This window comes from Theropithecus gelada, chromosome 11 (assembly GCF_003255815.1).
Source record: "Theropithecus gelada isolate Dixy chromosome 11, Tgel_1.0, whole genome shotgun sequence".
NCBI lineage: Eukaryota > Metazoa > Chordata > Mammalia > Primates > Cercopithecidae > Theropithecus > Theropithecus gelada.
The window spans coordinates 54,334,098-54,356,930 of NC_037679.1; the positions used below are offsets into that span (position 1 = coordinate 54,334,098).

Genomic DNA, 22,833 nt, shown 5'->3' on the forward strand with positions numbered 1-22,833 from the left:
GTCTAGCATAGTGCAAGCTCAATCAATACTAGGTATTGTCATTATCTTACTAATCACCTTTGAGTAGTTTAATCAAAAAGTAAACTGGTATCTTAAGCTAGTTAAACTTGCTGCCAAACTACAAATATGTGCTTTTTACACAGGTATTCAATAAATATTAGTTGAAAAAATAAAAAATACATACGTATGTCTGTATTCTTATATTTTTAGTTGGAAAACTGTAAACTAAAAAGTATACATATTTAACCTATTTTAATTTGTTAATTTCAATACTCTTCTAGTTTGCTGGAATCTTTAAAAAGTATTTTCTCCTTAAAAGCTAATACATACAGTCTTGCTTCATTCCAAACGCAATACATCTCTGTAACCTGCAGTATTGACAGCGGTTTCGGTGGTGCTTATTGATAATACAATCCTTTGATCCTCGACATGAATATACTAAATTTTTTCGGATGCTTCTTTTAAAAAATCCTTTGCAGCCTTCACAAGTTACTGCTCCATAATGACGTCCTAGAGATAAAATGTTTAAGAAAACATAAAAGTCACATTATTTCAGAACAGACATGAAATAAGCCAATTTCTTCCCTTTAAACAACATGAGGTGAAACTGATTTTTGAGCTCCTGACATAAAAAACATTTTTAGAAGTTATTTTTATTTATTTGTTGTAATTTTTTTAGAGACAGGATCTCACTCTGTGGCCCAGGCTGAAGTGCAATGGTGCAATCACAGTTCACTGCAGTCTCGAACTACTGGACTCAAGTGATATCCCCAAGTAGCTGGAACTACAGGCTTGTGCCACCACACCTGACCAGTTTTGTTATTTTTTTTTTGTAGAGACAGTCTTGCCATCTTGCCCAGGTTAGTCTTGAACTCCTGGCCTCAAGCGATCCTCCTGCCTCCACTCCCAAAGTGCTGGGATTACAGGCATGAGCCATCTCACCTGGCCTAATGTAATATATTAGTAAAGATCAGAAGTCATCATTTTTAAATGATTCCTTGGCCAAAATTTCTAGTTTTCACATTAAAACATTTTTCTACAGCTGGGCATGGTGGTTCATGCCTGTAATCCCAGCACTTTGGGAGGCCACAGCAGGTGGATCGCTTGAGGTCAGGAGTTCGAGATCAGTCTGGCCAACATGGTGAAAGCCCATCTCTACTAAAAATACAAAAATTAGCCGGGCGTGGTGGCACGCACCTGTCATCCCAGCTACCCAGAAGGCCAACGCAGGAAAATTGCTTGAACCCATGAGGGAGAGGTTGCAGTGAGCCAAGATTGCACCACTGCATTCCAGTCAGGACAACATAGCAAGACTCCATCTCAAAAAAAAAAAAAAAATTTTTTTTTACATATTCACCTTCAAAAGTGAAATATGCATTTTATTTCATTACAAATCAAATTAAAACTGCACTGAAGTAAAAAAAAATATAAGTGAATAAAGAGCTTTGGAACCAGGCACGGTGGCTCACTCCTGTAATTCCAGCACTTTTGAGAGGCCAAGGAGGGGAGGGTGGATCACCTGAGGTCAGGAGTTTGAGACAAGCCTGGCCAACATGGTGAAACCCCATCTCTAACAAAAATACAAAAATTAGCCGTGTGTGCTGGCACACACCTGTAGCCCCAGCTACTTGGGAGGCCGAGGCAGGAGAATTGCTTGAATCCAGGAGGCAGAGGCTGCAGTGAGCTGAGATCACGCCACTGCATTCCAGCCAGAGCAACAGTGAGACTCTATCACAAAAAAAGAACTTCGGGAAAAAATTAGTTAAATTTTATAGGCTACAAATATTAACCATAAAAGTGACATACTTTAAGTAGAAGAAACATGGTAGTGTGGTAGTTATTTCAACAACACGACACATATAGGAGGTTATTTTTTTTTCTTTTTTTATTTTCAGGAGGTTATTCTTAGTGTTACCTGATGCTTTGTCTCCACACACTACGCAAAGATCAAAAACCTTATTTGGTCCCTGGTCTGGAGAAGAATTATCTGTTAGGAGCTAAAAAAACAAAACAAAACAAAACAAAAACCTGTTGTTACTCAGTAGCACTCATTCTATTAAAAAAATTAAAGAACATTCAGTTGGTCTTGCTTTGTTGCTTTCTTTTTCACAAGTTATTTTTAAACTTTGTACTCTATGAAGAGCTCAGAACCTTTCCATGTGGAATGACGTGACAAAAATAAGCTTGTAATAGCATAAAGAGATAACTCTGAACCTTTTAAATAGAAAAGGGGCTATAAATAAATTTCCTTGAGGTAATTATAATCATGCAGATGTGGTTGCTATACAAAAGTATGGACTTAAAAAGCTCATCACTAGGCACAGCTAATAAGATACTGGCAAAGGAAACTAGTTTCTTCTTTAAAAAACAAAAAAAGGCCGGGTGTGGTGGCTCACACCTGTAATCCCAGCACTTTGGGAGGCTGAGGCAGGCAGACCACCTGAGATCAGGAGTTCAAGACCAGCCTGGCCAATGTGGTGAAACCCTGTCTCTACTAAAAATACAAAAAATTGGCCGGGTGCGGTGGCTCAAGCCTGTAATCCCAGCACTTTGGGAGGCCAAGACGGGCGGATCACGAGGTCAGGAGATCGAGACCATCCTGGCTAACACGGTGAAACCCCGTCTCTACTAAAAAAAAAAATAGCCGGGCGAGGTGGCAGGCGCCTGTAGTCCCAGCTACTCGGGAGGCTGAGGCAGGAGAATGGCGTAAACCCGGGAGGCGGCGCTTGCAGTGAGCTGAAATCCAGCCACTGCACTCCAGCCCGGGCGACAGAGCAAGACTCCATCTCAAAAAAAAAAAAAAAAAAAAAAAACCAAAAAATTAGCCAAGTGTGGTGGTGTATGCCTGTTAATCTCAGCTACTTGGGAGGCTGAGGCAGGAGAATCACTTGAACCCTGGAGGCAGAGGTTGCAGTGAGCCGAGACTATACCACTGTACTTTGGCCTAGGAGACAGAGCGAGACTCCGTCTAAAGAAAAAAAAAAGGAAACTAGTTTCTTCCTTTAGGTTTATCTTTCAACTTTTTCATCATTTTCTTTCAATCTTGAAATGTGAACAAATAAATTCAATTAAAAAAATGGTATGGCATTTGAACTCCTTCAGGAATACTTCTGATTTTACCAACTTTAAATGGTTCTTAAAATGACTGCCCCTTACTATGTAATATATAGCATCATTTCTTCTTATATCACCACAAAAATCAGTCTTCAATAAGTACTTAAACAAAACAAAAACTTCTGGTACTAGATGTCCTATGAAAGCATCTATGGCAAGTATTACTCTTTTCTTTAATAGCCTACCTGTTACAAATGCTGCTGATCTTTTATCTATTATTCCTAAGTCTGGAAGGAGATATTAAGAGATGAAGGGATTTGCCCACGTTCCTGAGAAAAACATCAGACCAAGTCCAATAGTGGGGCATCCTATAATATACCTGGCCAGTACTCCTCACACAACTGTCAAGGTCATCAAAAACAAGGAAAGTCTGAGAAACTGTCCTAGCCAAGAGAAGCCTAAGGAGACATGTCAACGCAATGCAGGAAGGTATCCTGGATGGGATCCTGGGACAAAAAAAAGCCATTAGGCAAAAACTAAGGAAAATCTAAACACCTATAAACTTAGTTAACATTGTATCAGTATTGCTCATTAATTGTAATATATCATGAATGTAAAATGTTAATAATAGGGGAAACTGTGTGTATTTATGGGGGAGTAATATGAGAACTCTGTTCTATATGCTCAGTTTTTCTGAAAATCTAAAACTATTCTAAAAAATCAAGTCTACAGGGTGTCAGGATAGCCGAGTGGTCTAAGGCGCCAGACTCAAAAAATCAAGTCTACTACTTTAAGAAAGAGAAATTAAGGTACGTATAATGTTATACTTTTTTTGTGACTTGTCTTGTTGATAAAATAACTTCTTATAAATCTGTGACTGTATCCACTTTCTACCTTTATTTCCAAAACTAATACAAATATCATTGGATGAACAGATGATATCAGGATATATAGGCAAAATTTCATGTTTTATGAATTCAGTTTGTCAATCAAAGAGGAATTTTCTTTCATGAGTTTTTCATCATAAAAGATGGAACCCAATTTTAAGTAGACCCCCTTCAAAAAGTTTCTGAAGGCAACTTCAGAGTACATTATATTTGTATTCGATCATAACAGCCAGCAGTGAAACCATCGATGTAACCCCACAGGCATGTGGTGTATAAAAGTTTTTGAGTTTTTGAAGAATAATGTGTAGTTTTCTATTCTAGCAAAAACTAAAATGATGTAATGTTAATATATACTACTTCAGAGTAAAGCAGGAGACCATGACTACACTGCTTGCTATTTCATGAAGATGTGCAAGACAACAAAGGAGGCACAATGCTGATGCCAGCAGCTATAGTCCAAACTTCTTGATTTGGCAGCTTCCTATTTGTAGCACAGGCAGCTTGGTTCTGGAAAATACAGCTACAAAAGCTGCTCCTGAGTTGACAATTTCCTAATTATGCAGAAGTACTAGGTCTCTTAGAAGCCAGTTTTGCAGCATGCTCCAATAGTCATTCTTGAAAACCTGGCCTAGAACTGTTTCTTCAACCTTCCTAACAATTCTGCAAGCTCTCTATATCCTTTATTAAAGGCTGTCCCATCGTCCTGGCTACAATAGCCAGAGTGGATCTTACTGTATGCAACAAATAATCCCCCAAAATATATGGCTGTGAGGAAAGTACAGTAGCTCATAGGAGAGAGCTATCACTGTAGATACTGTGTTGCACATAATTTTATGCATTTTTTTCCTACTGAATATATGTAGATCTAAAGTCTTCATGGCAGGGCTTATGATTAAAAAAACTTTTTATCTATATAAGAGGAAAAGACACTTCTATAGTTATTTACCTGCAGGTGTTGTGCAGACAGATCAGGAGTGGTAAAAAATAACTGGTTGACACCTGCTGCATCTGGAGTTGTAAGGAAAACTTTTCCTGGAGTGGAATCTTGCCTGGCCAGAATGACTTTGCTTGGAGTAGAGCCATCATGATTTGTCAGAATGAACTGCTTGCCTTGGGTATTGTGATCAAGTGCTGTCACAATCTGGATCTTCTGCCCAGTTTGCTGCTCTGTAACAATCTAACAAAATCATGAAAAATAATCAATTAAACTCAATCATTTATTTTTCTTTAATGACACAATTATCTTCTTACAAAAACACATCATTTCATATATATTCAATATAACACACACGTACCTTTTAAAATACCAATTCTATTGCCACAAAATTCTATCCTACAGAAATAAACAAATGTGCAAACAAATGTACAATAGTAAGAACATTTTGACTTCACTATTTTGATTCCCTCCTTCCCCTTCCCTCCCATGTTCCATTTAGACAAACATATATTGGGTGATTTATATTAGCTGTTCTGCATACTGGGATGTAGCAGTGAATAAAACAAAACTTTTGCCTTCATGAAGCTTTTATTTTAGTGGGGAAAGACAGATAATAAATAAGCAAATAATAATATTGTCAGGGGGTACTAAGTGCTATGAAGAAAAACAAGGTAAGGTGAGACAGTAACAGAATGAGGGCAACGAGAGAAGTTCACTCTAAGGAGGTGTCATTTTTGCACAGTCCTGAGTGAAGAAACAGACCAAGGGTTACGACTACCTAGGGGAAGAACATTCCAGGTAGAGGAAACAGAGCATATAAGTAGGTCCCAGGGCAGGAGGGAGGGTGTTTGACACATGTGAGGCACAAGGCACAGTGATAGAGATATATGATGAGTAAGACAGAAGGGAAGACAGGGATTACACTAGAATATGGGATCTGAGTGACAGCTGGGACTTAGAGGGCTTTATAGGCCAAACGAAAGTCTAGATTTCCTACTGTGTGAAATAGAGAGCCACCAGAGGGTTTGGAGCAGAGGAGTGACAGGATTTTACTTTTTAAAAAGGAATCAGACAGGCACACTGACATGCATCTATAATCCCAGCTACTTGGGAGGCTGAGGCAGGAGGATCACTTGAGGCCAGGAGTTCGAGACCAGACTGGGCAACACTGTGAGACCCTGTCTCAAAAAAAAAAAAAAAGTATAAAAAAAGTATTCTAAATTTAGTGTGAAGAACAGACTGCAAATGTTCAAGTGCAGGCCGGGTGCAGTGGCTCACGCCCATAATCAGCACCTTGGGAGGCTGAGGCAGGTGGATCCCTTGAGGTCAGGCGTTCAAGCCCAGCCTGGCCAACATGACGACAGCCTGTCTCTACTAAAATATAAAAATTAGCTGGGCATGGTGATGGGCGCCTGTAATCCCAGCAACTGGGGAGGCTGAGACAAGAGAATCACTTGAACCTTGGAGGCAGAAGTTGCAGTAAGCTGGGATTACATCACTATGCTCCAGCCTGGGAGACAGAGCAGGACTCTGCCTCAAAAAAAAAAAAAAGGACTGGACACAGTGGCTCATGCCTGTAATCCCAGCACTTTGGGAGGCCGAGACAGGCAGCTCATGAGGTCAGGCGATTGAGACCATCCTAGCTAACACAGTGAAATCCCGTCTCTACTAAAAATACAATAAATTAGCTGGGCATGGTGGCATGTGCCTGTAACTCCAGCTATTTGGGAAGCTGAGGCAGGAGAATCACTTGAACCGGGGAGGAGGAGGTTGCAATGAGCCGAGAGCGCACCACTGCACCCCAGCCTGGGTGACAGAGCAAGTGTCTGTCTCAAAAAAAAAAGTTCAGAAGTAAAATTAAGGGAGATCAGAAAGGACACTATTGCAGATACCATCAATATGTGGTTATGACATATGGGCAGAAATACTGGCCAGGAACAGGGTAGTAGCCAAGCTGGGGGTGAAAAACAATTAAATTGGGATTTATTTATTTTAAGAAGAGAAAAGTAACAAAATATGCTGATGGACTGAAGTGGAATATGAAGAAAGAAGAGTCAAGGACGATTATAAAATTTTGGCTTGAGCAACTGGGAGGACAGAACTGCCATCTGCCATCTGGGGGGAGGAAAAAGTTCATGAATATACAGAACTATTTCAGCATTCAGAGTTTCTGTTATTCAGCAAATATATTACAGAGTAAACATCATCAAGCCAATTAAATTCCTTGATTCAATTTTAAAATGGCAAAGTTGGTTTGTTTCTAATTTTCCAAAATTCCAATCCTGTTCCTTCTGTACCAAACTTTTTCTATTTTTATTTTCCTGAAATTATTTCAGTATTCTTTTCTATGCAAAATTTAAAACAAAGTTCTGATTCACTAATCAGTTTCTACCTAAAGCAAGTTGTATTGGATAAAAGACTAATAGTTCATACTGATTTCTTAGAGAAGAGCATTTAGCGCATTCATGGTCCAACTGCTCTTGGGTTGAAACATTCTGCTTAAATGAGTAAAAGGACATTACTGCAGCATAATAATTATAATAATTGAATATTTAGGCAATCCAAAGAGCCTTCAATAGAGAAGAGTAGTAAATAATGGAAACAGTTCTTAGGTTTCAGGACCACTTTATAGGCTAAAATATTACTGAGGGTTCCGAAGAGTTTTTTTTTTTTTGAGACGGAGTTCCACTCTTGTCGCCCAGGCTAGAGTGCAGTGGTGCCATCTCGGCTCGCTGCAACCTGGGTTCAAGCGATTCTCCTGCCTCAGCCTCCCAAGTAGCTGGGACTACAGGCACCGGCCACCCCACCTGGCTAATTTTTTGTATTTTAGTAGGGATGGGGTTTTCTGCATGTGAGTTAGAAATTCAAAGAGAGATTTTAAAAATAGTTGATTCATTTAAAAATTAACAACCCATTAAATGTTAACATAATTTTTTTAAATTTATTTTTAATTTTCATGGGTACATGAGATGTTTTGATACAGGCAGGCAATACGTAAGAACTGCATGGAAAAATAGGGCATCCATCCCCTCAAGCATTTATCCTGTATGTTACAATCAATCAATTATACTATTTTAGTTATTTTTAAATGTATAATTAAATTATTATTGGCTGGGCGCAGGGGCTCAAGCCTATAATTCCAGTACTTTGGGAGGCTGAGGCGGGCGGATCACGAGGTCAGGAGCTCGAGACCAGCCTGACCAACATGCTGAAACCCCATCTCTACTAGAAATACAAATTTAGCCAGGCTTGGTGGCAAGCGCCTGTAATCCCAGCGACTTGGGAGGCTGAGGCAGGAGAATCAATTGAACCAGGGAGGCGGAGAATTGCAGTGAGCCGAGACAGCGCCACTGCACTTCAGCTTGGACAACAGAGCGAGACTCCGTCTCAAAAAATAAAAATAAAAAATTATTGACTATAGTCTGTCTGTTGTGCTATCACAGACTAGGTCTAATTCATTCATCCTATTTTTTTTGGTACCCTTTATAACCTATTTCTTAATGACTAAAAACTTTATTTTCCAAACAAACAAAAATGTAGTGGAGAGAATGGCTTTGTTTTACATTCCTACATATTGCTTTAATAAAGTCTGGTTTAACAGAAGTTGGAATCTCGTATCTGTTTCTTCATTTAATCTGTTGGACTATGTTGTTTTGGTTATAATGAGGCTGGGCACAGTACCTCACACCTGTAATCCCAGCACTTTGGAAGGCCAAGGCGAGTGGACTGCTCCTGGTCAGGAGTTCCAGACCAGGCTGGACAACTTGGCAAAACCCTGTTGCTATAAAATATACAAAACATTAGCCAGGTACGTAAGCACGGAAAATGGTCACAAAAAATCAGCCGGAAATATATTTCTTCACCATATATATGGTAAAGAAAATTCAGTTTCATATTTATTGGTTGAAAAGGGGAAGGATATTTTAATACCCTTTTCAAACTGTGAAAGTTGTTCTTTGATACTATATCAACTCAACAAGTGGCAGTTTTTCAAAGGTTAGCTGCAAGGTAGAGTCATAAACTATATTAAAATCTGTTGGTCTATCCTGCAATTTAAATGGATCCTTCACTCATGCATAATTTTGTAACATTATACACTGGTCATCTGGAAAGCAATGATTCAGTGAGTTATGTACACCTTATAAATGTTGACAAATTATATCGTACAGTATAATCACGTCACACAGTCTGTAGAAAATTCCACTGTATACCTGGGAGAGAACAATACCGAAATGGCAAATAACATTTCGGTATTATAAAAAAATGGTCTTCACCTGGTTGATTCTCTGAAAGTGTCCCCAGATAATACTTTGAGAACTTCCAAATTATCTGGTATCTATTAGTAAGTATTAGGAGGTAACCATTTAAAAAAATGAAGATGTCAGTATTGACACTGAACTCCTTCTGATCCCACCAAAACTGGTCTCAGATTGTACCCTCTAAAAAGCATTCCCTCCAAAAGCATTCCTACTCACTCTACAGCTCTTTAATTTCCTTCCTTCCTTCCTTCCCTTCATTCCTTTCAATTGTTTTTCTTCTGTGCTCCCATTGCACCTGATACAATGACCTGTCACAGAACTTACCACATTCTACTATGAATTGTCTGATTATTCAACTATCTCTCAGTAGCTTGAAAAGCTATCTTAAGTTAGGGAATATCTTTTATTTCTGGAACTCCAGAACCTGGTATATGCATTTAGTATGAATTATAAAAGTTTGGTGGGTCAGTGCATCAACTGTAAACTAGACATACCTCTCCCATCTGTTGTTCAATAATTTGATGTGCAATTTCTTCTATGGTTGCCATGATCTAACTGCCAAGATGTCCTGCCAAAAATAAAAAGATGCTTTATAATTAAATTCACAAAAACACTTTTATTAAATAATTTATAAATAAAACTATATGATATTTAAGATTTGCTTCAAAATAATCTAGTTGAAGTGGGAGGGTTGGCTTTTTCTGAAGTCTCTTTTCCGTTCATGGTTGCCTTTTCCATGTCTTTTTTTTTTCTTTTTTAAAAACAAGGCCTCACTCTATCACCCAGGCTGGAGTGTAGTGGTACCATCACAGCTCACTGCAGTCTTAACCTCCTGGGCTCAAGTGATCCTCCCACCTCAGCCTCCTGAGGAGCTGGAACTACTGGTATACACCACCACACCTGGCTAATTTTTTATTTTTTGTACAGATGGGATCTCACTGTGTTGCCCAGGCTGGCCTCAAACTCCTGGGCTCAATCTTCCTGTCTCAGCCTCCCAAGTGTTGGAATTGAATTGGCATGAGCCACCACGCCCAGCCCTCCATGTATCTTTTTTTTTTTTGGAGATGGAGTCTCGCTTTGTCACCCAGGTTGGAGTGCAGTGGCACGATCTTGGCTCACTGCAAGCTCCACTTCCTGGGTTCATGCCATTCTCCTGCCTCAGCCTCCCGAGTAGCTGGAACTACAGGCACCTGCCACCACACTGGCTAATTTTTTTGTATTTTTAGTAGAGACAGGGTTTCACTGTGTTAGCCAGGATGGTCTTGATCTCCTGACCTCGTGATCCACCTGCCTTGGCCTCCCAAAGTGCTGGGATTACAGGCGTGAACCACTGCACCCAGCCCCAGCCCTCCATGTATCTTTAGATGTTTATACAGTCTTCCCTCTGAGTGCCTGTGTCATAATCTCTTCATAGAAAGACATCTGTTATTTTGGATTACGGCATACTCTAATGAACTAATTTTAACTCAATTATCTCTTTTAAGGTCTTATTTCCAAATATACTCAATTCTGCGGTACTGGTGGTTAGGATATCAACACAGGAATTTGGGATTCATGTGATTTTGTGGGAGAACTGAATTCAGCCCATAACACTCAGGCATAAACCTAGCAAGAAACATGCAAGATCTAGGTAGGCAAATAAAACTTTCAAATGCTGCCTAAAGACAAGAAAATCTACACTTGGGCCAGCCCCAGTGGCTCACATCTGTACTCCCAGCACTATGGGAGGCCAAGATGGGCTGATCACCTGAGATCAGGAGTTCAAGACCAGCCTGGCCAACATGGTGAAATGCCATCTCTACTAAAAATACAGAATTAGCCAGGCGTGGTGGCACATGCCTGTAATCCCAGGTACTCGGGAGGCTGAAGCAGAATTGCTTGAACCTGGGAGGCGGAGGTTGCAGTGAGCCAAGATCATGCCATTGCACTCCAGCTTGGGCCACAAGAGTGAAATTCTGTCTCAAAAAAAAAAAAAGAAAAAAAAAAATTAGCCAGGCATGGTGGTGGGTGCCCGTAATCCTAGTTACTTGAGAAGCTGAGGCAGAAGAATCCCTTGAACTTGGAAGGCGGAGGCTGTAGTGAGCCAAGATCGCGCCACTACACTCCAGCCTGGGTGACAGAGTGAGACTCCGTCTCAAAAGAGAAAAAAAGAAAAAGAGGCCGGGCGCGGTGGCTCAAGCCTGTAATCCCAGCACTTTGGGAGGCCGAGGCGGGCGGATCACGAGGTCAGGAGATCGAGACCATCCTGGCTAACATGGTGAAACCCCGTCTCTACTAAAAATACAAAAAAAACTAGCCGGGCGTGGTGGCGGGCGCCTGTAGTCCCAGCTACTCGGAGGCTGAGGCAGGAGAATGGCCTGAACCTGGGAGGCGGAGCTTGCAGTGAGCCGAGATCGCGCCACTGCACTCCAGCCTGGGTGACACAGCGCGAGACTCCGTCTCAAAAAAAAAAAAAAAAAAAAAAAAAAAAGAAAAAGAAAAACTACACCTTAAAGGACACATAAGAAAGAAAACGGTTCCAATAACTACCTCCAAGGAAAGAAACTGTAAGTTTGGGAACAGGAATGGGAGGCTTATTTTTCACTGAATAAGTGTTTGGTGCTTTTAAATTTTGCTTAAATACAAGTATTACCACAAAAATTAAAGTAATAAAAAGTAAGAAATCTTTTCCAGAAATCCTAAAATCAACACCAGTGCATTGGTGCATTAGACTCAAAGAAGTCACTTCATAATGAAAACTTAGGAAGATAAACTATTTGTTTATCTGAATGAATTCCAGGGACTCACTAGATTAATAGTCATGTACTGCATGATGTTTTAATCAATGAATGAGACTGCATATAAAATAGCGGTACCACAAGATTACACCCGTAACACTATTTTTACTGTACCTCTTCTATGTTTAGATTTTTTACTTCCACAAATACTACTGTGTTAAAACTGCCTGCAGTATTCACTAAATTAACATGCTGTGTGGGTTTGCAAACTAAGAGCAACAGGCTATACTGTATAGCCCAGGTGTATGGTAAGTTATATCACTTAGTTTTGTGTAAGTATGCTCTATGATGTTCATTCATGATAAAATCACTTAGGGATGCATTTCTCAGAACACATCCCCATCACATATAACTATATATTTTCCAAGACTAAATTTAACTCCGAAGATAAGGCAACACACACATTCCTTTTTTTCCCCAAAATTTTGTGACTGGATGACTGAAAGAATGATTTTAAACATTTATTAATCCATCCATCCATCCATGCATCCATGCATCTATGTATGCATCTATGCATCCAACCATCCATCCATCCATCCTTCCTTCATGGATGCCACTGAAGGAAGATTCTCAATCTTATAAAAAAGAGCAACTTTCCCTTTCCCTAACTACACCTTTCAGTTGAGTTCCAGGATCTATGTCTGACACTGGGATAGGATAATAAAGACGATCTCTACCCTGAAGAGATGAGAAAGAAGATAAGCAATGGTATAAGTTAAGGCTGCTCTGATAGCAGTGTCTGTTTTCTTCCCATTCTTCCCAGCTTCAAATAGGATCCAGCCTGATAAACCGGCCTTGAGCAGCCAATACAAAAGTAAAATTTCCAAGTTTTTTTTTTTTTTTTTTGAGACAGAACCTTGCTCTGTCACCCAGGCTGGAGTGCAGTGGTGCAATCTCAGCTCACTGCAACCTCTGCCTCCCAGGTTCAAGCAATTCTCCTGCCTCAGCCTCCCGAGTAACTGGGGTTACAGGCATGCATTACCATGCCCAGCTACTTTTTGTATTTTTTTGTAAAGAAAGAGTTTCACCACGTTGGCCAGGCTGGTCTCGAACTCTTGACCTCAAGTGATCCGCCCACCTCAGTCTCCGGAAGTGTTGGGATTACAGGTATGAGGCACTGTACCCAGCCAACACACACATTCTTTATATACTGTTAGTAAAAGGTTAGACTGTTTTAACCTTCCTAGAAGTCATTTGCCAATGTATACCAAGAGCCTTAAAAATGTTCATATTCACGGGCTCAAAAATTTATTCGATTTTCTTCCATTCAACAAATACTTGTTGAATGCTTACTATGGGCCTGGCATTCACAGAACGACTTACAGAACTAAATCACATCCTTATTCTTCAACTTCAGACCATCAGTGCTGCTTTAATGGCAAAGGAACAAAGTTTTAATCCCTTCCCTTGGTATTCATTCAATATTTATTATGCTTTCACAAGGTGTCTGGCACTGTGAACACAAGGGAGGGTTCTTTTATAATCCGACTTCCCCCATTCTCATTTCCTGTCACTGTCAAGAGGGGGCCTCTTCAGGTCAAACTATCACATGCTTTATTCCCCAACATATTCCTACTTTCTCCCTCATTTAAATCCCACCTGACCTTTAAGATTTGGTTCAAGCCAGGGCTCCTGCCTGTAATCCCAGCACTTTAGGAGGCCAAGGCATGTGGATCACCTGAGGTCAAGAGTTCAAGACCAGCCCGGCCAACATGGTGAAACCCCATCTCTACCAAAAACACAAGAATTTAGCCAGGTGTGGTGGATGGTGCCTGTGGTAACAGCTACATGGGAGGCTGAGGCAAGAGAATCGCTTGAATCTAGGAGGCGGAGGTTGCAGTCAGCCGAGATCGTACCATTGCACTCCAGCTTGGGAAACAAGAGCAAAACTCCGTCTGGGGGGAAAAAAAAAAAAATTGGTTCATAGTTTTTCACCTAGTCTTTCTTCAAGGGTCTAGCATTTATTGTGTAGACTAAGGTTGTTAACTAGGATTCAGAAATAGATTTCTGTTAACTCCTAATACTGTATGTAAATTTTATCTAAAGGTACATTTTTCTAGAGACAGTTCATAAAAGACTTTAAGAGGCTGCAGATGGTCTTGTGACTGAAAAAAGGCAACGAATTATATTTATCCTATTATTTATTGTATGCTGTTTTGTTTTTATTCCCCAAGAGTAGAGATTATACACTGTGTGGCAGACACCCAGATGGTAGATATTTTGGGGATGTTTGCTCCCTCAAAATCCTTCCTTAGGATGCAGTGCCTGTAATTCCAGCTACTCAACAGGCTGAGGCAGGAGGACAGCTTGAGACCAGAGATCAGTCTGGACAACAAAATGAGGCCCTCCACCATTTCTATAAAACAAACAAAAAAAACCCTTCCTAGAAGACACTAACATGCCCCTTGAAAGACTAAGATTAGCAACATTTCATGCGACCCACTTTTTTTCTTTTTTGAGATGGAGTTTCGCTCTTGTTGCCCAGGCTGGAGTGCAATGGCGCGATCTCTGCTCACAGCAACCTCCGCCTCCCAGGTTCAAGCGATTCTCCTGCCTCAGCCTCTGGAGATGATGGGATCACAGGCGTGCGTCACCACGCCCGGCTCATTTTGTATTTTTACTACAAACGGGGTTTCTCCATGTTGGTCAGGCTGGTCTCGGACTCCTGACCTCAGATGATCCGCCCGCCTAGGCCTCCCAAAGTTCTGGGATTACAGGTGTGAGATACCGCGCCCAGCCACGACCCACTTTTAATGATAGAAATACACATCGCTTTTTCAGATTTACTAACTGGACTTAAAGCAGTTTAAAAACAATCATCGACCGGGCGCGGTGGCTCACGCCTGTAATCCCAGCACTTTGGAAGGCCGAGGTGGGTGGCTCACGAGGTCAGAATATCGAGACCATACTGGCCAACATGGTGAAACCCCATCTCTACCAAAAATACAAAAAAAAAAAAAAAAAAAAAATTAGCTGGGTGTGGTGGCTCCTGCCTGTAGTCCCACCTACTCAGGAGGCTGAGACAGGAGAATCGCTTGAACCCGGGAGGTGGAGGTTGTAGCGAGCGGAGATCGCGCCACGGCATTCCAGCCTGGGTGACAGAGAGAGACTCCCTCTCCATAAAAAAAAAAAAAATCATCGAGTATCACCAACCACACAGCAGAAATGGTTCAAAAAACCTCAAAATTGAAGGTCTATTTACAACGTCTAGAGGTATTAAACCCTAAAGGCCTTAATTTTAGGTCTTTTGCTTTTGCTTTCCGGTTACTTTTTTAAAGACTGACCTACTTACTGAAGATTATGAGACAACTTGGCAACATTCATACTGCACAAAATGGTATCTGCACGAGCTGAAAGAAGAATTTCTTAACAAAAGAGCTATCTATCGGAAGCTTGGACATGCCCCCTGCAGTGAGGACCCCGGGCCGTTCCGTATCTTCTGAAAAGATCCAGGTCCACAGGCAGCGACGACCCTGGCCCGATTTGTCGTGAGAGAAAAGTGAAAGTGGAGGGCGTCATTCTGTCCGTCCCGTGAAAGCATGAGAGTTAGGCAGGGGATGCAGGCCGGGACCTGCGGCCACTAGCCGAGGGTCGGCCTCTCCCGGGACTCACTCGTTCCGGCGTTAGCCGTGCGCCTTCGAGGCCCCGGCGCTGCGCGCGGCTCCCCGGGGCGGGGGAAACTGCGGCACCGCGGAAGCTTTCCCTGCAGGTTAAAGGTCAGAGGCGTTGCGATGAGCGCACTGGGAGAGGCAGTTGTGTGCTCCGAGCCGCTCGGCGTCCGGCCCCGCGTCCCGCCGCCCCGCCTCTCAGGGGACCCAGCGCATTCGGCGCCGCCGCTCCGCGCTCCCAGCCCAACTCCAGCAGCCCAAAGCGGCGCGCCCAAACTGAACGGCCCCGCTGGCCGCAGGGCGCAGGCCGGGGGATGCCCTGGGAGCGCGTCCGTTGGCCGTTGGGGTGAAGGGCACCCCCAGTCCCCCGCCCCCGACGCGGTCGCTGGTGTCCCCACCCAGCGCTTCTTACCGGCGCTTTTGCGCCCCGCTGACTCCGGCGTCGGGCGCCGACGCGACAGTCCCGCGGTTGCCACTGCTGGATTGGGGGGCGCTCCGGAAAGAGAGGTTGAAGGAAACCCACGGGAGGGGGGATCGAGATTCACGGCGGAGGGAGTTTTCTGTGTTTGGGTATTTGGGCGGGTCAGAGTTCGTGACCCCTTTCTTGGCTCGGCGGCGCGCTATCACGCCAGCGCCTGCGCATTAGCGACGGGGAGAAGCGGCGAGAGGAGGTCGTGACGTTCCCAGGGTGGGGTGGAGGGATCAGAGGGCCGAGCAGCGGCTCTGTGAGTCCACTGCCCCCTTTTGGCTTGGAGGCAGAGTGCCCCGCCAGAGCTACGCGTCCCCAGCCAGGTACTTTTTGCAGCCACGTGCAAAGGTTTAAGCACTGTTTGCCAAAGGTGGGCATTAGGGGAAGTTTTCAGTCAACGTTTCAGATTTGAGTAATAACCCTCTGGGTCTTAGGCATATCTGTTTCTAATTTCTGGAAAACTGGGCCCTGGATAGAGTCCAATCATATTTAAACTTTATATATAATGACAAGCTGAGGCCGACTCATGCAAATGGTAAGGCAAAGTTTCATTATAAACTGTTGTGAGTAGAGAGACATAATGGCTAAACAGGGCAAGCATGTAATCACTAGAGACTGGGCACGGTAGCTCACGCTTGTAATCCCAGCAAGTTGGGAGGCCGAGGCGGACGGATCACTTGAGCCCAGTTGTTAGGGACCAGCCTGGCCAACATGGCGAAACCCCGCCTCTGCAAAAAAATTAGGCGGTCCTGGCGCGTGCCTGTCGTCCCAATTACTTGGAGGCTGAGATGGGAGGATCACCTGAGTCGAGACAGCAGTGAGCCAAGATCACACCACTGCACTCCAGCCTGGGTGACAGAATGAGTCTCTCTCTCTCTATATATATATTTTTTCCATATCCTCTATATATAGTGTGTGTGTGTGTGTGTGTGTATGTGTGTGTGTATATATATATATGAAATCCTCAATGGCCGTTTTATTGTCTGTTTTGCTCCGTGATGTATTACCAAGCGCATAGGACGATGCCTGCTATAAATAATGATGTATGAAACGAAAACCAGGCAGGTGGCTGCTGGGAGGCCAAGGCAAGATCACTTTGGGCCAGCAGTTGGAGACTAACTTGGGCAAGATAACAAAACCCCGCCTCTACAAAAAACGTTTTCAAATTGTGAAGTGAAGAGACATTGGATGGAACATCGCATTCTAATAGTGGCCACCTGTAGCAGCAAGGTGTGGCAGGAATAAATGCCCTGTGTGCAGAGTACTCTGTGCTTTAGATTTTGAAGCATTCTTGAAATTTCTATTTTTTAAAAAAATCTTTGTTTTACCATGAAATTTCTATTTTACCTAGCTTAGATCGGCACTGTAGGAAAGCAGCCACAAACTCAGGGCAGAAATCCAAGGAAGGAAAAACAAACGTTTGCTGGGAATGAGAATATCTCTGTTATTTCTCTTTGGAACTCGGCAGACGAACAGAGATCAAGGCATGAAACAATCCCTAACAAGTAAAAATATGCTTTATGCCTCATTAGAAATCCACCTCTGCTGAGCACAGTGGCTTCTGCCCCCAGAGCTTTGGGAGGCTGAGGTAGGAGACTTCCTTGATGCCAGGAGTTTGAGACCAGCCTGGGCAACATAGAGAAACTCCATCTCTTAAAAAAAAAAAAAAAAAAAAAAAGGGCATGGGGGTACAGGCCTGTATTCCTAGTTACTGAGGAGGCTGAGGTGGGAGGATTGCTTGAGCCCAGGAGTCTGGTCCAGTGTTGGCACCATTGCATTCCAGCCTGGGCGAGAGTGAGATTTTTATTTTTTTTTCAACCTCTACTTTTGAGCATTATTTGTTGTGTATTTGGTTTGGTGTTAAGGGAAGCCCCCTATCAATACCATAAGCTGGTCCCAAAGGTGAAAATTATGAAAGTATAGTCACGTCAGGGACATGTTCTGAGAAATGAGTCCTTAGGCAATTTCATCATTTTATGCTCATCATAGAGTGTACTTACACAAACCTAGACGGTCTAGCCTAGACACACCTAGGCTGTATGTAGTCTGTTGCTCTTAAGTCACAAACCTAGGACAAACCTGTACAGCATGTTACTGAATACTGTAGGCAGTTGTAACATAATGGTAGGTATTTGTGTATCTAAATATATATATATAAACACAGAAAAAGTACAGTAAGTCCTTTAAGAAAAAGAAGTGCAGTAAAAATAGAGGACTATAATCTTATGCCACCATTATCATATATGTGGCCTTTGACTGAAATATTGTTACGCAGTGCACGATTGCACTATAGGCCCAATGGATACAGGCAATCTGAGACCTCTTCATTATTCTTCGTGGAGAATATGTATGCCTGTAGTGATGCTTGTGGTTACCCCTTATCACCCAATTAATTCACTTAAGTCACTGTAAGTTGACTTGTTAAAACTTGGAAGTAGAAGCCATTTTGGGAACATCATTTGTAGGTGAAGAAGTGTTTCCATTAATTATGCTTCAGGAAAAGAGGTAAATGAAGTTCATCTTTATTTCTTTTTGAGATAGAGGCTCACTCTGTTGCCCAGGCTGGAGTGCAGTGGCATGATCTCAGCTCACTGCAACCTCCGCCACCTGGGTTCAAGAGGTTCTCGTGCCTCAGCCTCCCGAGTAGCTGGGATTACAGGCGCACACCACAATGTCTGGCTTTTTGTATTTTTAGTAGAGACAGGGTTTCACCATGTTGGCCAGGCTGGTCTCGAACTCCTCACCTCAAGTGATCCGCCTGCCTCGGGGTCCCAAAGTGCTGGGATTACAGGCATGAGCCACTGTGCCCAGCCGAAGTTCATCTTTACATGTGTGACTCTGGCCGAAGTTCATCTTTAAATGTATGATGCTGGCCAGGCTCAGTAGCTCATGCCTGTAATCCCAGCACTTAGGGAGACTGAGGGAGACAAAAAATTAGCCAGGCATGGTGGTGCACATCTGTAATCCCAGCTCCTCAGGAGGCGGAGGCAGGAGAATTGCCTGAACCCAGGAAGTGAAGGTTGCAGTGAGCCGAGATCACGCCATTACACTCCAGCCTGGGCGACACAGCAAGACTCTGTCTTGAGGGGGAAAAAAAGTCATACCAACAAAATATATTAAATTTATTTTGTATAAATATAATACATATTAACATTATTTACAATGCTATTTTTTTATTTATAAAGTATCTTTATATGGACAAAAAGATACAAACTTATCATTTTAAGTACAAAGTATTTCTAGAAATACATTATAAGTCATTTAGAAAAAAACTATTTCAAGATTGGTTCTTACATGCTATGACCAACTCATATGAAAGAGCAAGTTGTTCCCCCTTCATTCCTTCCCCCACCCCAAAGGAAAAGGAATTTGATATTTAGGCTTAAAAAAAAATTCCTACTATATCTTTAAAAAAAAAAACCCTACTCAAAACAATTCTCTCTTATAAGGGAAAATGTCATAGATAAGATTTTCCTTTAGAAAATGACATTAAAAGTGGCAAAAGCCCCAGAATGATATGTGTATTAGAGGCACTTCAAAAAAAAATCAGAAGGGATCCATAAGAAGGAATTTAATTCAGCAAATACTGAGTGTCCACTGCATGCAAGGCACCCTGCCAGATGCTGTGGGGGAAATCTCAAATGCATAAGTTGTCCTTAGGGATAGAAGGTGCTAAGCACCATACAAAAGATTATAAACTAAAGGCTGTGTGGGGGTTGCAGGAAGGAGACAGGATCTAATCTGGAGGAATAGGGGAGAGAAAGACTAAGGGTCAGCTATCACAGAGAAGTCTTGGATAAGCAGTCAGAGATGCGGATGGGTGAATGAAGAAAACAAAAGGAAACTGTGTGAACAGAGAAAGTTTGGGTCAGAGTACAAAGCTGGAGTGTATGGCAACCGAGGAAGTATTCCATGCCAAGTCACTGGGAAAGCCACCGAAGCATGTAAAAGTGGGGATGAAACTAGATTAGAGCTACGTTGTTGGAAGATTGCTCTGGCAGTGTTTAAAATGGGATCACACAATGGCATTGGAATTAGAAGTTATTGCAATAATGGGAACAAGTAACAAGGACTTGAACTAGGGCCTATGTAATAACGGCAGGGCAATGAGGATGGAAAGGATACAAGAGTAATTGCAGAGTCTTGTTGAGAGTTGGAGGCAGATTCTGGAGTCTCAAATGGTATCTTTCTCTTACAGAAGAAAATAAACAGATTTGAATGGGAAGAAAGTTGAGTTTTATTCATGTAAAGTCTGAGATGCTTGAGGACTCATACAGATAGCCAAAAAGTAGTTACAAATGGAGCTCTGCAGGATAGTGGAGAGAGATCGTCTAAAGTCCAGGTTACAATGTGGATATTTTCAGGCTGTGTTGAGTTGTAGATGACAAGAATCCTGTCCTTTATTCAATTAAACAAATATTTTCTCTTTAAAGACCCAGAAAGCCAGGCCTGGTGGTGCATGCCCCTGTAGTCCCAGCTACTCCAGAGGCTGAGGTGGGAGGATTGCTTGAGCCCAGGCATTTGAGTTCAGCATGGGCAACATAGCGAGACCCGGTCTCTTAAAAATGAAAAAGACCTAGGGCAGTATTATGAAAGACAGTGATATTAAGTACACTATCTGCCTTCAAGGAGTGTGCAGTACAATAAGAAAAATAGAATATATATCTCTGGAAATCCCATTGACTACATTTGACTAAAATGGACCTCAAACTTTTCAAAACCTGAGCACAATGGAAGCACACTCCAAAACATACCAACATCTGCTGTGATATATAACATTTACATTTTAACTAAATTACCAAATAGAAGACTTTCCCCATGTCTAGATATATTCTATGAACCAAATATAAAATACACAGTCGGCTGACAATTATACTTTAAAACTGTCGCCTTCTCTTTGTTGTGTCATTACAGCTTTCATGTGAATCAAGGGTTGGTCTGATCTCATTTTAAGAAATGCAACTAAACACTCAAAAGAATCAAGCATCTTGGGCAACCAAAATACAATAGGGGGATGCTGCCTACATTACAGAAAAAGGGAAAAGCTATTGGAAAGAGGTTCGGAAATGTGGATGATGCCAGAGATAGTTACTCTCATTTTCTTAGGACTCTGATGGGTCCTAAACATTTATAGCTGCCACAGATAAAGGTGGAGTACTGGTTGGGGACACTCACTAACAGTGCCAGCTTTCCCCTGGTTCAGCCTGGCGTCTCATCTACATTATGCTTAGCATCATTTTAGCTTAGCTTTATAAAGGCCCTACTCTCTCCTCCTTATGAATTAAAAGGAGATACCTGAAAAAGTGTTTGATGGAAGCACAGGCATACTTATCTGTATAATAAATACAGTATCCTTGGAATCTACATACCACTTATACTTTTCTCCCCATTTATAGACTGCACCCAACATCATTTTTCCTCTAAAATATTAGCTATCAAAATATATTTTTACAGTTTTTTTTTTAACAATAAATTGCATATAATTAGGTTCTTAGTTGACACTGAATGAGCCAGGTTACATAAATAACAATTGATCGGCTTTAGTAAGTTATGAAGGACTCATAAAGGGGCAGGGGAATAACATCTTTTTGGGAGAAGGAAAATTGGATAGCTTCCACAGAGACTAAACATTTTTCTAAACCCTCCATGGGGCTAAGCCAATAGCAAATACAATCACATGCATTTTACATGTAATTAAAGAGACTGTAAGTTTGTGCCAGGTTTCTTCCCTCTCTCACTCTCTTTAGATTTAGAACTGGTTCATGATTCAGCCAGGTCTTGGAAGGTAGAATAGCCTGGCTGATATTTTTTAGATTCTAAGGCTTACGCCAAACCTTGTAGTCAGAAGGCTGAGAGCTCAAGAGGAGGGAAAGAAAACCCACATAACTTGTCTTGCGAAATGCCAGACTGAATGCAGCAGAAAGAAACACTTTATAAGGTATAACTTTGGCCTCCAAAAAGAATACACTAAAAACTGCAACGATTTTAACATGGAAGCCTTATTTATGTGATCTTGATTATATAAAATTGAGCTACAAAGAAATTTTAGTGTAGTGTACCTGCTATGACAGAAAGGGGATGGCACGTTAGGATTGTGTATGAGGTTGCAACACATTTAAAATGACTCCATGGCAAGAAATAGCCACAAAAAACTATAGCAGCCAACTCTAGATCTAGTAGGGACTCTGGTGCTGCACCAAATAGCATTCAAAAGGCCCCAGAAAGGCACTCAGTAATCCTCATGGTTGCTGTTAAGGATCACACTGAATTAGGAAATCCTTTATTTAGAAGTAGAAAGGAAAATTCTTACACCCTTTAAATAAATATTCTATGGATAACCTTGCTGTTTAATTTTTTTTTTTTTTTTGAGATGGAGTCTTGCTCTGTCGTCCAGGCTGGAGTGCAGTGGCACCATCTCGGCTCACTGAAACCTCCGCATCCTGGGTTCAAGCGACTCTCCTGCTTCAGCCTGCTGAATAGCTGGGACTACAGCCATGCACCACCACGACCGGCTAATTTTTGTATTTTTTTTTTTTTTTTTTTTTGAGACGGAGTCTTGCTCTGTCACCCAGGCTGGAGTGCAGTGGCCGGATCTCAGCTCACTGCAAGCTCCTCCTCTCGGGTTCACGGCATTCTCCTGCCTCAGCCTCCCGAGTAGCTGGGACTACAGGCACCCGCCACTTCGCCCGGCTAGTTTTTTTTTTTGTATTTTTTAGTAGAGACGGGGTTTCACCGTATTAGCCAGGATGGTCTCGATCTCCTGACCTCATGATCTGCCCATCTCGGCCTCCCAAAGTGCTGGGATTACAGGCTTGAGCCACCGTGCCCGGCTGGCTAATTTT

The 22,833-nt window shown here is 42.1% G+C and overlaps 1 protein-coding gene across 4 annotated transcripts in view; it reads right to left on the reverse strand.

The window, feature by feature from the left end:
* The window catches only part of NR2C1 (nuclear receptor subfamily 2 group C member 1), a 51,252-nt gene extending 34,995 nt beyond the window's left edge, over positions 1 to 16,257 (reverse strand). For 3 of the 4 annotated variants that reach the window (XM_025401800.1, XM_025401803.1, XM_025401802.1), the window contains exons 1-5: positions 15,935 to 16,257; positions 9,632 to 9,692; positions 4,888 to 5,118; positions 1,916 to 1,997; positions 331 to 510 (exon numbers count right to left, since the gene is read on the reverse strand). In XM_025401800.1, the coding sequence (XP_025257585.1) occupies positions 331 to 510; positions 1,916 to 1,997; positions 4,888 to 5,118; positions 9,632 to 9,685 (547 nt within the window). In that variant the 5' untranslated portion in view covers positions 9,686 to 9,692; positions 15,935 to 16,257. The remainder of the gene's footprint in view (positions 1 to 330; positions 511 to 1,915; positions 1,998 to 4,887; positions 5,119 to 9,631; positions 9,693 to 15,934) is intronic. The other variant, XM_025401801.1, reaches the window with a different exon arrangement.
* Positions 16,258 to 22,833: the final 6,576 nt, after the last annotated feature.